General features: G+C 38.5%; 1 protein-coding gene across 1 annotated transcript in view; it reads left to right on the forward strand.

Moving 5' to 3' along the window:
- The window catches only part of SPATA6 (spermatogenesis associated 6), a 109,152-nt gene that overhangs the window by 47,632 nt on the left and 46,880 nt on the right, over positions 1-14,640 (forward strand). The window contains exons 5-7 of the mRNA XM_045291761.1: positions 3,453-3,746; positions 6,510-6,597; positions 13,659-13,780. Coding sequence (XP_045147696.1) covers positions 3,453-3,746; positions 6,510-6,597; positions 13,659-13,780 — 504 coding nt within the window. The remainder of the gene's footprint in view (positions 1-3,452; positions 3,747-6,509; positions 6,598-13,658; positions 13,781-14,640) is intronic.

The raw sequence follows: 14,640 nt of genomic DNA on the forward strand, positions 1-14,640 counted from the left end.
CCGTCCCCCAGAGAGGAGGCCATACGCGGCTCCCTGTGATCCATTCCCCCTTGCTACCTCCCCCTTCCCTTTTCTTTTAAATGCAGTCGGAAACAGTTACAAACAGCCCAGGAGCCTATAATGGCCAAATGGAGAGACATGTTTGTTGACTTCTTTTTGAGGAATGCATGGAACCCTGTTGACGGAGGGGTGACAGGTTGTGTTGCTAGGTGCAGGGTTGGCAGTTTGGAATCACCAGCTGCTCCATGGGCACAAGATGAGGCTTTCTCCTCATCTGGGAGTAGAAACCCATTCTGAGAGTTACAGTCTCAGAAAACCCCGGAACAGTTCTGTCCTGTCCTACAGGGTCCCCGTGAGTTGGAATGGGCTCGATGACAATCAGTCCGTTTGTTGCTTTAACACACAGTTCTGTTAGACATGTTCTTTACTTGACTCCTCCCCTTCTCTCCTCTTTGGGACATGCCTTTGAATAGATGGGTAGAGAAGTCCTATCAGCACTGCTGGCACAGGCTAAGTCCTAGGCAGCTAGTCCAAAGGAGCGTGTTTCCAACCCTCCAGTGGGGAGAGAAGTCTGCTTTTGTTTCTGTTTTTTTTCTGAAAATAGTTGAAATGACAAAAGAGTAAGCAGTCTAAATACCTTTCCTAAATCTATAGCTTTCGCCTTCTCACAGTTTCCTTTGTAAGCAAGACGGCACCAACGGACTATTTCAGTGCTTCCCATTTGATCTCTATTGAACATAGAGTAAAAATAGGCTTTGGGATCAGACAGTACTTAAAGTAATATGCTTTAGAATCACATCTGAGTTCGAATTCTGTCTTGCTATTTATAACATGACCTTGAACATGGTTTCTTCATCTGTCAAGCAGCTATCATAATTGTTATTACCTCATAAAGGAACCCTGGTGGCACTTAAAGTTGGTGATTTGAACCCACAAGCTGCCCCATGTAGTGGGCGGGGCGGGGGGTGGGAGCAGGGAATGGCAATTGGATTCCTTATAGATTACAGCCTTGCAAGCCCATGGGCAGTTTCACTCTGCCCGATTGAGTTGGTGCACGTGGGCATCAAATTGTCAGTGGTAGTTTTGGGTTTCATGAGGATGTTGTAAAGATTCAGTAAGAGATTGTATTCAAAGTGCCTAGTACATAATCTGTAATGGATGAATCTTGTGGCTGTTTTTATAAGGAACATGTCAATTTGGGTAAGTTCTATTTATTTTAATTAAGATAATTTGGAAAGGGAAGAAGACAATAGTTGAAATATAAAGTGGGACACATCATTTTAGGACACATCAGAATATACACTCCCATTTAAATTCCCAGTGTGATAGTCTTTGACCCAAATTGGAAAAGAGAAATTCACTTCATTTCCTAGTGAACGTTAGAGTTAAATCTTAATGATTCGACAGCAATATTTTCAGGTTCAGATTTAAAGACAAAATAAATGTTAACATCTAATAGATGAGGAGTGTAATCAATTTTACAAAATGACAGGCTTGCAAATACTGTAGGTCATCTTTATTTCTTTAGCACTTTAATATTTTATTTTTTCTTCAATGGAATGGACTAAGACATTAGGCAATATTGCAACTTTCTAAAATAAAACTGGTTTGCTTTTTTACTCAATTCTTTTCATGTATTATAAAGTAGAATTTATTATTAAAATATCAGTAGTCTCTTATTAGCACATGTTTGTTAAGCTGCTGTATCAGGTAGATTTTGCTCTGTAAAAACACATGGAAAAATTTTAGTACCTTAAAATAACAACTCTTTCTCACAGTCCTGTGAATTGACTGGGTGGTTCTTTTGGTCTGTACTGAAGGCTGGGTTGGATCATTTAGGATGGCTTCACTCGGGTTTTCTGGCAAGCTTCTTGGTGTGGGAGTGCCCCCTTACATTTTTGCAATTCGCATGGTTTCAGCTGAGGTAGCAGGCTCATGTGGCTCATTCACGTTTCCAGAAATATGGAAAAACAGTTTTCAAGTTTCTGCTGGTGACACATTTTATGTGTCACGTGGTCAGTCCTACAGCCATTGTAGGAGGTGAAACTAGCTGAGGTGTAGGTACCAAGCCAAACCCACCCCAGTCACTGCCACTGAGTCGATGCCAACTCACAGTGACCCTACAGGGCAGGGCAGAACTGTTCCTGTGAGATTCTGCGACTACCCCTGTTGAAGGGAGTAGAGAGCCCTACCTTTCTCCAACTGGTGGTTTCAAATTGCAGGCCTTGTGGATCGCAGCTCGATGTGTAACCTTTACGCCACCAGGGCTCCTCATAAAGAAGGGGAATTATGGCAACCATTTTCATAGTAACCATTTTCAGTTGGGCACTAACAAGGATGCATTCAGGACTGACTAGGGTGAGGCACATTTGTCGTACATGCAGTTTTGAGGCCCTCCAATAGTATTCAGCATTGAGAAGCTAATGGGAAAAGACCACAAGTTAATTAAATCAAATGTTATACTCAGAGGAGGAGCTTGATGGCTTTGTTGAAATGAATGATTATGAATTCACTTGGATATGGTGGTAAATATATTAAAAATGTATGAAGAACTGGGGGAAAGCGGTCTAGGGTTTGAAGATGTGATGGGAGCAGGTACTAGATTCAGCAACGGTGCTGTGGAAAGGAGGGTGCAATCAGCTGGGTGGCTCAGAATTTGAGGTGAAGTGGAGCTGCATAATGATGAAGTCGAAGATTGAGTAGGAAAAGGACAAGTACAGCGTAGAATTAGAACTCGAGTCAGGGTTCTTAGAAAGTTCATTGTTGAATGTTTTAACCTCAAAGGTGCTTCCTGGTAACACTCCTTGCTTCTGTGAGTCAATGTGATGTCACCAGGGTGGAGGAGATGAGCTAGGGCAGAGGGGAAGACTGAGAGCTGTTTGTTGGAGTCATTGAACAAGGTGGGGGCAGATTCGGTAGTATCTCAAGAACTAAAGAAGAAGAAAGATAATGCGATAATCTGCGGCTGGTCTGTATTAAAGTCATGGATGTGTTCTTCCAAGTTTTACTCATGTCTTTTTACTTGAAAAAATATTTGACTCTGTTCTATTTCCTAATGGTTTTTTATTTATTTAAAACTGATCCCCTTAGCAAACTGAAGGAACCCTGGTGGTATAGTAATGACACATTGGGCTGAGATCTGCACGATCAGTCGTGTGAAACCATCAGCCACACTTTGGGAGAAAGCCTGGGCTTACTCCTCCCTTGAACAGTTACGGTCTCAGGAACCCAGTGGGGCCCACTGAGTCAGCATTGATTGATGGAAGTGATTTGGGTTTTTTGGTTAACAAATTGGGACATGGAGGAAAGGCTGGGAAAATAGAGAGAGGGGTAAGGTTGTGGTTTTTTTTCAAGTGAATACAATTAGGATTCATTCAAAGATTCTCACCCCGTAAAGATGTTAAAATCTGAGTATGTTCTACCCACACTCATTTGTATTTTTTTGTGTTCAGGATAAATTTTTTTACCACACGGCCCCAGTTGAAAAACCACACGGCAGATTGCAAAGCAGAACATCAAGATCACAAAAGAAAAAATCCAAGTCACCTGAGAGAAGCAAGTACTGTATCAATGCCAAAAACTACGAGCAGCCTACAATTTCATCAAAATCACATTCGCCATCTCCCTACACAAAAAGACGCATGTGTGAGCTCTCTGAAGACACCAGGCGGCGGCTGGCCCATTTAAACCTGGGACCGTATGAATTCAAAAAGGAAACAGATAAGCCTCCATTTGTGATCAGACATGTAGGTTTTCTCCTAAACATTTCCATTAGAAACTGGTCAAATCTGTTCATTCACCATAATATTATTCTGAAACTTCTTCCAATTTCTAGCTTATAGTTAACACCACCCCCTGCCCCCCCCACCTCTTAGTCTAGCAGTCTAAAATGGAAAATTAATATCCAATGAAATAATTCTTTTCTGAGTCTTTAAACCTGAGCAGTGGTCACAAAGTTCCATTACCCAGGAACCCATTTCTTTCTTGTTATATAGTGGACGGCATCATAGCCGTACAAATGGAACTTGGATATAATTGACATTAGTACTAAAGTGACTTGGAGTAGAATTTCAAAAGAACAAGTATTCTTTATGGAAAAGAAGGTTCTGCCTCCCCTGTTCCCCCAAAATCCTTTCTGAAAATTTAGGGAAAGTTAAGTTTTCTGTGAAATTATATTTTATGGGTAAGTACCATACCAGTGGATCTTTGAGGTGAATTATTTGCCAGAGGTGAGAAGCAGTTGAAAGTATATATTGTTAACTTAAAGATAACATAATTCTAATATTTCTAAATAGAAGCCATTTTTAAAATAATAAATTTAGAATTTATGTCCATCTTCTGATAGTCAAATAGACTGGCTACAATTAAGGACATATAAAATATTTCATAAAAGACCTCATAATCTTTATAATATCTTGAATTAAAATAAAATAACCCCAAACGTTAAGATTTATATATATATATGTGTGTGTGTGTGTGTGTGTGTATGTGTATATATATACATATATATATATACACATCAAACTATATATATATACCAAAGATCAAACTCACTGCCATGGAGTCAGTGCTGACTCATAGTGATCCCCTGTGGGTTTCTGAGACTAACTGTTTATGGGAGTAGAAAGTAGAGTCGTTCTCTCCCCTGGAGCTGCTGGTGGTCTTGAATTGCTGACCATGATGATTGTAGCCCAATGCGTAACCACTACCACACCGGGCACCATGTATATATATAATATATCATATATAAATATATATATATATACATATAGTTACATAAAAAGAACTCAAAATTCAAGTGCCTGTAGAAGTGTGACAACTTTTTGAGATATCTATAAAACTCTTTCTGGTGTTAATGTTTTAATTCATTATTTCCAAATTCCAAAATGAGTTAGCCCATCATATAAATAAGCGCTCTGTTGGTCTGGTAGGTTTTGAGCATGCAACATCTAAAAGATTTTCTTTGTGATACCTTTTGAAAATAAAATCAGATGGACTTTAAGCCACATATGATGCTATCTTTATATTTTGATAATAGATACTTTATTCTAATTTTAGTAAAGAAATGTGCTATAAAAGGGAATTTTAGTGTGATATGGGTACTTTTAAATAGTGATATTTAATATAAACAAAATACTGAGGTTATTTTGATTACACTTGTATTTGTCTTAATTCTGTAGAATTTGATTATGGGTACTGGCCACATTTTGTTGTTTATTTGAAAAATACCCAGATATTGTGTAGTTGACTTTTGATGACAGTTTTAGATTGCTTCTAATTCTGCCGACAATTGCAAATACAATGGGAAAGAATGAACATAACAAGCCTGATGGAAGAAACAGTGACATTTAAATTAAAATAGTTATTTACAAAAGTAGCCGTGAATAATTTGGGGGATTAGTCACATAAATATTGTTTAGGGAAATAACTGCTCATAAAGTGTTTGTACAATTTTTATGCCGATTGTTTAAAAAGGATAATTGTAATGATGGTAGGTATAAGCCTTGGCATTTTATTTTAAAAGCCCTGCCCCTTCAACAAACTGGTGACTAAAGAATATTTTCTTTACTTCATACATACATATGTTGCAAACAGTTAACACTTTTATGAGAGACATTCTATTTGTATGTATGTGGTATAAAAAGTGCCCTTAGAGAACAGGAAGGGCTTCGAGAAATCAGCATGCTCCTACACAATCCAGCACAGTCGTTTAGGAAGGGTTACATGACACTCTTTTCTTTTACCTTGATGCATAACAGGATGTTTTTATTTTATTGTGGTAAAATTTACTCTTTTAATCATTATAGAATGTACAACTCATTGACCTTCAGTACATTCACATTTTTGCATAACCATCATTGTTAGCTAGTTTCAAACACTGTTTTGCCAATGCAAAGGAAATCTTGTTTCCATTAAGCATTCACGCTCTCTCCCTGCAGTTGCCTACTAGATATTTCATAATAGTGGAATTATACCACATATGGCTTTTTGTCTGTTTTATTTCTTTTTTTACTCGTTTCATTTTAGTTCTCAAGCTCCATCAATGTTGCAGCATGGTACTTTATTAGGGTTTTTTTTCTTTTGATGGGATATCAAAAGATATATTCCATTGTATGGATGTGGTACATTTTGTTTATCCATCTAGTAGTTAATGGGTTTTTATGTTGTTTCTACCTTTTGATTAGTGTGAATAGTGTTTATAATGGGATGCAACATGGGGAATACCTAATGGTGTAATGGAATATTTCAATTTCTAATCTGTTTATTTTAAAGAATGCGTAAATATATATTTAAACATTTTTGGAATTTAATTTAAATTTTGTTTTAAAATGAGCAACAAGATAAGCTGGCTAACCTCTTAAGTTCTATGGAGCATGCCTCACTCTTAAAGGCACTGTCACATTAGGCTGATAACACGTGGCTAATATGCTGTTCTTTTCTAGTGCCATGGTACTGAAAGACTGGGAATATATCAGCTCTATTTTACATTGATGCTCTGATTCCTCTAGGTTGATCCGCCAAGTCCCAGAGCTGATGCTTTCTTTGGATCTTCTGGCAGAGATTGTGAAAGAGATGGGTGGTCCAGGATGCACAATGGTAAGCTAAAAGTTAGCATCTACCCCTATTATTTTAGTTACTTTTGCTATGTCCAGTCTTGACCTTGGCATTGATAAACAGAAACAGAGTCTTTGTTACGTCACTGGATAACATGGCATAATATAGCACTGCCCAACTTGTGGGAAACACATATAAATACTCTCCATCATCTAAGTTCTATGCTGCTATAAACTTACCACCCTCTTTGCAATTCAAAATGTGTATGTGCTTATTATTAGAGACTAATACACTCATAAAATAAGTTTGAATATATTCATTTTGTTTTACTCACTATTTCCTTACTAATTTGACTATGGAACTTGTTAATCCATTTATAAAAGCATGAAGATTACATAATGTATGTAAAGTGCCCTGGCACATAAGACACTTAATATCAACTGTTTTCATTATTCACTGCCATCAAGCCCACTCCGACTCATAATGACCCTGTGTGCTTCGAAAAGCAGAGGAGCAGTGAAAAAGAAGAACAGATCTTGTTAAAGCTCTGGTTGTGCTTCTTCCAAAAGAGATTGGTTTGTCCTTTTAGCATTCATGGAATTCAATATTCTCCCAACACCACAATTCACATACATCACTTCTTGTATTCTTCTGCGGTCTTCCTTATTCAGTGTCCAACTTTCACATGCATATGAGGTAACGGAAAATACCGTGACTTGGTATTTAGTGCTCAAAGTAACATGCTCGCTTTTCTGTACTTCAAAGAGGTCTTGTGCAGCAGATATACCTAATGCAGCACGTCTTTTCATCAAGATTTGGGGAAGACTAACATTACATCAATATGCAGATGACACTCTTGCTTGGGGAAATCAAGGAGGGACTTGCAGCACTTGCTGATGAAGATCAAGGACTGCAGCCTTCAGTGTTAATTACAACACAGTGTTAACAAAAATCCTCACAACTGAACCAAAGGGCATCATGATAAAAGGAGAAAAGATGCAAGTTATCAAGGACTTTTCTTAGGTCCACAGTCAATGCTCATGGAAGCAGCAATCAAAAATCAAACAATATATTGCACTGGGCAAATCTACTTCAAAGACCTCTTTAAAGATTTGGTAGTTGAAAAATAGACCCTTGGCAATAATTATGACATTGGTGATCACATGATAAATTTTGTGAGACCAATGATGTATTCTATGGAAATACCATTTTTTGACAACACAAATGGTTACTGTACCCATGGAACTCACCATATAGAATACACAGAAATCAAAATTACTACATCTGTGGAAAGAGACAGTAGTGAATCTGAGCATCTTCAACCAGATAATGCCAGAGGCTGACTGGAACAAATTATCAAATGCTCACATGAAAATTCAAGTTTAAGTTTAAGTCCATAAAAACTAAAATTGATCTTGAGTATATCTCACCTGAGTATAGAGACCACATGATTCATTGAACACTAGTGAATCAATAAGACATATTATGGCATGACATCAAGAATATCATATGAAGGGGGGACCCCTCCAAAAAAAACCCCAGAAAAAAAACTCCACTGGGCAGAGCTTTCGTAGTATACATTTTTCCTGCTAGGTGAGCATCCAGCAACTTTCTCTGAAGTAGTGCACCCAGTGGCATCACAGTGGAAGGTCCTCTCTGTCCACAGTAAATTTTTCGTAAAAGCAGTTTCCCTGAAGCCTCGTGTTTTGTGATGGAGGATTTAAGAGAACAGCATGTGGCTGTGAAATTTTGTTTCGTGCTCAGGAAAAATGCTGCAGAAACTCATGTTGAATACAGCTTACAAGAACAGTGCTATGGGAAAAACTCGAGTATACAAGTGGTTTTCTCCTTTCAAAAAAGGTGAAATGTCAATTGATGACAAACCTTGTTCTGGACGTTCATCAAGTTCCTGAACGGATGAAAATGGCAACACAATTCATGTACTTGTGCTTGAAGATTTAAGCTGGATCATGAAGAGATGTGTGAGTTATCTGGACTCTCTTGGAGCTGGTCATTGAGTTTTAATGAAATACTTGGGAACGAGAAGGGTCACTGTGCAATTTGTGCCTTGGGTTCTGACTGACCAGGAAAACCAGTGTTGAGTGGAAACATGTTGTGCTTTAAAAGAATCTCTCTGAAGTAACCCAGAATTTTTTCTCTCCAAGTTTATTACTGGTGATGTGCCCTGCTGCTATTCTTATGATCGCCAAACCAGTGGAAGCCAGTGGAAGATCACCCCAAAAAATCTTGTCAAGTGAAATCAAAGATCAAGACGATGCTCATTTCTTTTTTTGATGTGAGGGGGATAGTGCATTTGGAGTTTGTTCCACTAGGTCAAACTGTTAATCAAGCTTTCTATTTAAAGGTTCTGAAAAGATTGCATAACAGTGTGTGACAGGAAAAAAAGCCTGATTAGTGGCAGACGCGGGACTGGTTCTGCCACCGTGACAATGGACCTGGTCAAGCAGCTATCTCAGTGCGCCAGTTTTTGGCAAAAAACAGCATGCCTCTCTTGCTCCATACACCTTATTCACCTGGTTTCACTCTGTGTGACCATTTTTTGTTTCTGTGAATGAAGAGGGACATGAAAGGACAGTGACTTTTGAAGAGATGAAGAACAAACCAAGGGAGGCACTGTCAGCCATCCAAATAGATGAGGAGTTTGAAAAATGTTTCCAAAAATGGAATCACAGATTTGAACAAATGTGTTAAGTGTAATGGAGAGTACTTTGAAGGTGTAAGGTTGTTTTGTAAAAAAACGTAAAAACATAGTTTGGGGGTGGGGTTCTGTTTTTCATATATGAAAAAAGCAAAAGCAAAAAAGTCATTAAAAAATGCTCAAAATGGATGTCAGAAGAGACTCCGAAACTTGTTCTAAAAGGTAAAGAAGTTAAAGCTGCGACCAAAAATGATGACCTTAAATGAATAAACAAAATTTCAAAGGGCAGAACAAGAAAACTAAGTAAAGTATTATAATGAAATGTGCTAAGGCTTGAGTTTGAAAAACAAAATAGAAGAACTCTCAGCGTTTCTCAAGCTGAAAGAAATGAAGAAAATATTTAAGACTCGAGTTTCAATATTGAAGGATTCTATGGGTAAAATATTGAAAAATGAAACAAGCATCAAAGAAAGTGGAAGGAAACAGTGTCAATGTACCAAAAAAGAATTGGTCAACATTCAAATATTTCAGTAGGTCATATATGATAAGAAAGGGAGAAGTTTAAGTTGTACTGAAAACATTGGTGAAAAAGAAAACCCAGGACTTGATACAATATCAGTTAAGACATTTCAACAGATGAATGCACTACTGGAAATACTCAGTTGCCCATGCCAAGAGATTTGGAAAACACCTATCTGGCCAGCCAAAAGGAAGAGATCCATGTCTATTTCAAAGAAAGAAGATTAAACTAAATGCAGAAATGATCAAATAATATCATTACTTCACAGGCAAGTAAAAGTTGCTGAGGATAATTCAAACACAATCACAACACAGCACTGAGAACTGTCAGAAATTCAAGTCAGATTCAGAAGAACATGGGAAATGAGGAATATTACAGCTTCCATCGGATGGATCTTGGTTAAAAGTTGAGAATACCAGAAAGATGTTTAGCTGTGTTTTATTAGCTACATAATGGCATCTGACTGTGTGGATAATATGGTGAAGAATGCAAATTCCTGAACACTTCATTGTGCTCTGTCCATGTATATGTGGAGCCTGTGCATAGAACTAGGCAGTTGTTTTAACAGACTAAAGAGATTGTTGATTGGTTCAAAATCAGGTGTGTGTGAGGGTTGTATCCTTGACCATACTTATTCAGCCTGTATGTTGAACAAATCATCGCACATGCTGGGTATCTGGAGAAGAACACGACATCAAGATTTGAGGTAGGCTTATTAACAAACTGTGATATACAAGTGACGTAACCTTATTGGCTGCAAGTGAAGAAACTCGAAGCACCTGCTGAGAGAAGATCAGGATTACTCTTCAATGTAATGACAATAAAAGCCCTCTCAACTGGACCAGTCAACAATATCTTGATAAGTGGAGATCATTTCAAGGGCTTCCTTTTACTCAGATCGACAATCAAACCTCATGGCAGCAGCAGTCAAGAAATAAAGTATGTATCGTGTTGGGACAATCTGCTGTAAAATATTTCTTTAAAGTGATAACAGCAGATATGTCTCTTTGAGAACTCAATGACTCAAATTCTGGTATTTTCAGTCTCATGAAAGCTGGACAATGAATAAGAAAGTCTTGAGGAGAAATGATACACTAGGTTTATGGGGTTGGCAAAGTGAATCAGATACACAATGGATGATAGAAGAACCAACAAGTCTGTGTGAAGAAGTGCTCCCAGAATGCTCCTTAGAAACGAGGATATTGAAAGTTTATCTCACATACTTTGGGTATGTAGTCAAGAGGGATCAATTCCAGGGGAACGATGTCGAGCTTGAGAAAGTAGATTAGCCAAAAAAGAGGAAGACCCCCCCTGAGATGGATCAACGGTGGCAGCAGCGTGGGTTCCATCATAGCAATGACAGCAGCGGACAGTGTTTTGTTACTGATCACCAAATAATCATCTGATAAACTAGACTCCATTTGCTACATTCACCAGTTCCACCAGGCACAGTGAGGATCCTGGTGGCATGGGGTTGATGTGTTGGGTTACTAACCAAAAAGTCAGCTGTATGGCCCCAGCAGCTGCTCTGCAGGTGACAGTTGTGGCAGCTTTCTTCCCTTAGATCTAATCATATGGATCAGTTTTGTAAATCATATGGATCATTCTACTTCGTTTTATTGGATTGCTTTGAGTGGGATTAGTCACATATTACCTGTGGGTGGTTTAATAACTTGGCATTTGATTAATTTTAGTGTGTGGCAAAGCCATTTGGCTAACAAATTAATAATCTCATATTTCTGAAACTAAAGAACACTTTATTCTAAGATATTTTATTCTTAGACTAAAGAACCCTCATTGCCCTTTGCTTTTGATTTTACAATAAGGCAATTTTTGAAGGTCCCTATATTGGTGGAAGCAGCACTGAATTACTGAGCCCTCGGTTTCATCATTTGTTGGCTAGATAGAAGTGCCTGTCTTGCAATGCAAAGCTGTTGCTGGGTGCTGCTGAGCCTGTTCTGGCTGCTAGCCACCCCTCTGTACAACAGAAGAACGCACCTCTTGGTTCTGGGGCTTGCTCAGGATTGTTGTCTGACCATACCGTTGCAATGCTGTGTTAATCCAGCTCTGTGATGCTCTTCCGTCTTGACCGTCTTCCTCTTCACTGTTGTACGTTCCCAAGCATAATGACCTTTTCCAGGGGCTGGTCTCTCCTGGCAATGTGTCCAAAGTATGTGAGACTGAAATCTCACCATCGTCACTTCTCAGGAGCATTCTAACTATACTTCCTGAAAGACAAATGTGTGTGTTTGTTTGGCTATTCTACATTGTTTGAATATTCTTTGCCAGCACCATAATTCAAATGCCATCAATTTGCCTTTGGTCTTCTTTATTCATTGTTCCACTTTCACATGCATAAGAGGCAATTGAAAATACCTGGGATTTGATCAGATGTACTTTTGTCTTTAAAGTAACATTTTGCTCTTTAACACTTTAGAGCGGTCTCATGTAGCAGATTTGCCCAGTGGATTATACCATTGGACTTCTTGACCACTGCTTCCATAAGCCATGAATTATAGATTCAAACAAAAGTAAATCCTTGACAACTTCAATTTTTTAAATTTGAAATTGGAATAATTTATTAGCCTAACAAAAGTACAAGCAATGGAGAAATTAGTGTGTGAATCATTTCAGAGAGCAGAGAAAGCTCCACATGAGCAGATTTTCAGGAGATAAGAGTCGGATTTAAGACGTGGCCACACGGCTTCTAACTACCTCAGGGGGGTGTTGTGGCGGTATGACCGTATGATTGGTGGTTTCGACTTTTGGAAACAGATGACACAAACAAAGGAACGAGAGAGGTGGTCGCTGAACCGTGGCTGATGGCTGACAGGCAGAGATGCTGAGAGGCAGGGACGGCCGAGTGGGCCAAAGGTGCTGACGATGCAGTACATGGTCTTGTTCTCCCAGCACACAGTGCAACTCCCGTCTGTGGAACTTTCCCAGAAGCAAGAGCTCGCCGTGGACAGCCTGGCTCCATTCTTCTGCATGAGGACACTGGTCCCGATGCACTTAAGTGGCTTTCCCAGCTTGCTGAGCCAGCTCTGCGTCTGCTCCCCGACATTCGTGGTCCATTAGTTCACCTTGCCATGCGGGTAGGCATTCCTACCAATCGATCACAATCTCCTTAGCCTCTTTGACGATGTTGCTCACGTCATCAACCATCATCAGCCTGGTAATCCTCCATCTTCCCTGCCTTGCTATTGCCGCCTAATCTTTTCTTCTTTCTTTTATTTATTTTTTATTGTGATATCATCCATTGGTCCAATTGTGAAGATTTTTGTTTTCTAGATGTTGAGTTGTATCCATACTGAAAGCTGCAGTTCTGGATCTTCATCAGCAAGTGCTTCAAGGCCTCCTGGATTCCAGCATGCCAGGATGTTCCATCTGCATATCGTAGCCTGTAAACAAAACCCTCTTGTCCTCCTGATGCTGCAATCTCTCTCATATAATTCATCTTCCTGGATTATTTGCGCAGCATTCAGATTGAATACGTATGGTGAAAGGGTGCACACCTTTCTTGATTTTAAATACTCAGTATTTCCTTGTTCTGTTCATATGAACACCTCTTGTTCCATTTATATATAAAATAGCAATGCACATTTGCTGAATGTGTTTTCTGCTAGCCAGTATTCAGAGTACTATTTGGTTAATTTTCAGAGTAACCTCATGTTTTAGGTCTAGATTCTATTATTTATCTTCATTTAACTGATGAGAAAACCTGAGGTTGAAAGAAGCAGGATTGGTTGTTCGCACATGAGATCTGAACTAATTCTTCTTATAAATACTTTCCTTGAGCATAATCTATTCTTTTAGGCCTAGTTCAGGTTCCCCTCACTTGAATTTTCTTGATTGCTTTTTAACCATGAAAGATTGTTCTGCCATTTTATGGCATTAATTGCCTATATGATTTCTGACTTTTAGTCTTTTCTTTCACGCTGCTGCTCTTCACCTTGGCATACTTACCTGAAACAGATGGTAAGCACTTTGTGACCTTGGGCTATGGCTTTGTTATCCCCTACACTTTGAAGCGAGCTCTAACAGTTGTTGGTGAAGAAGATTAAATGTGAACATTAAGCAAAGTCAAAGCTTAATTTGTGCAAATTAAAGGAGATAGTAGACTAATGTAGGGATAGTTTCAAAATGGTTTATGGAAAGAGAGAGACATGGCAGAGTTTTAGCATACTGACACTTTTAGTGTTACATGAACTTCCGAAAGAAACTAAAACCACCTCGAGAAAATACAGCTGACTGCATTTTCTTCCATATAGTGTGCTGCACACACGAACCTGTCTTGTTTAAGCTAGAATTTGATAGTGATAGTATCCATGCTGCTGTTAGCAATAATAGTTAACATTTTTGTGTTTTATGGAATCTTTAATATAACATTAAAGAGGTACTCTTATGGTCCCTATCATTAGATAAAGAATTTGGAACTTAGAAGGTTTATGTAATTTTCTCTGGGTCATACAAGAACTGGTGGTGCCTGGGCTATAATGCAGATCATTTTCCCTTGTGGGTCTATACAGTACATTGGGCTACTATTGTGTAAAGCTGGCCTTTGGGGTACCACCATTGCATTTTAGCCTTGTCTCCAAGAAGAGATGCACGTGTAGCTTAACAATACCTATATCATCAATGTATAAAAATTATAGTTTATCACATACTGTTTTTATCTAAATTATCCATTCCATGTGGAAAGATTGGTTTATTGACTAAAAAGTTTTCCCATCTATATTCAGGTATTTCTTACTCTAGTGAGAAATAACCCTGTTAGGCAGGGTTCTCTAGGGAAACAAAACCAGAACACTGGTGATGAGAGATGATAGATAGATAGATAAATAGATAGATGATAGATAGATAGATAGATAGATAGATAGATAGATAGATAGATAGATAGATAGAT

This window comes from Echinops telfairi, unplaced genomic scaffold, assembly GCF_000313985.2.
Source record: "Echinops telfairi isolate 266 unplaced genomic scaffold, ASM31398v2 ScPeMD7_443;HRSCAF=831, whole genome shotgun sequence".
Taxonomy (NCBI): Eukaryota; Metazoa; Chordata; class Mammalia; order Afrosoricida; family Tenrecidae; genus Echinops; species Echinops telfairi.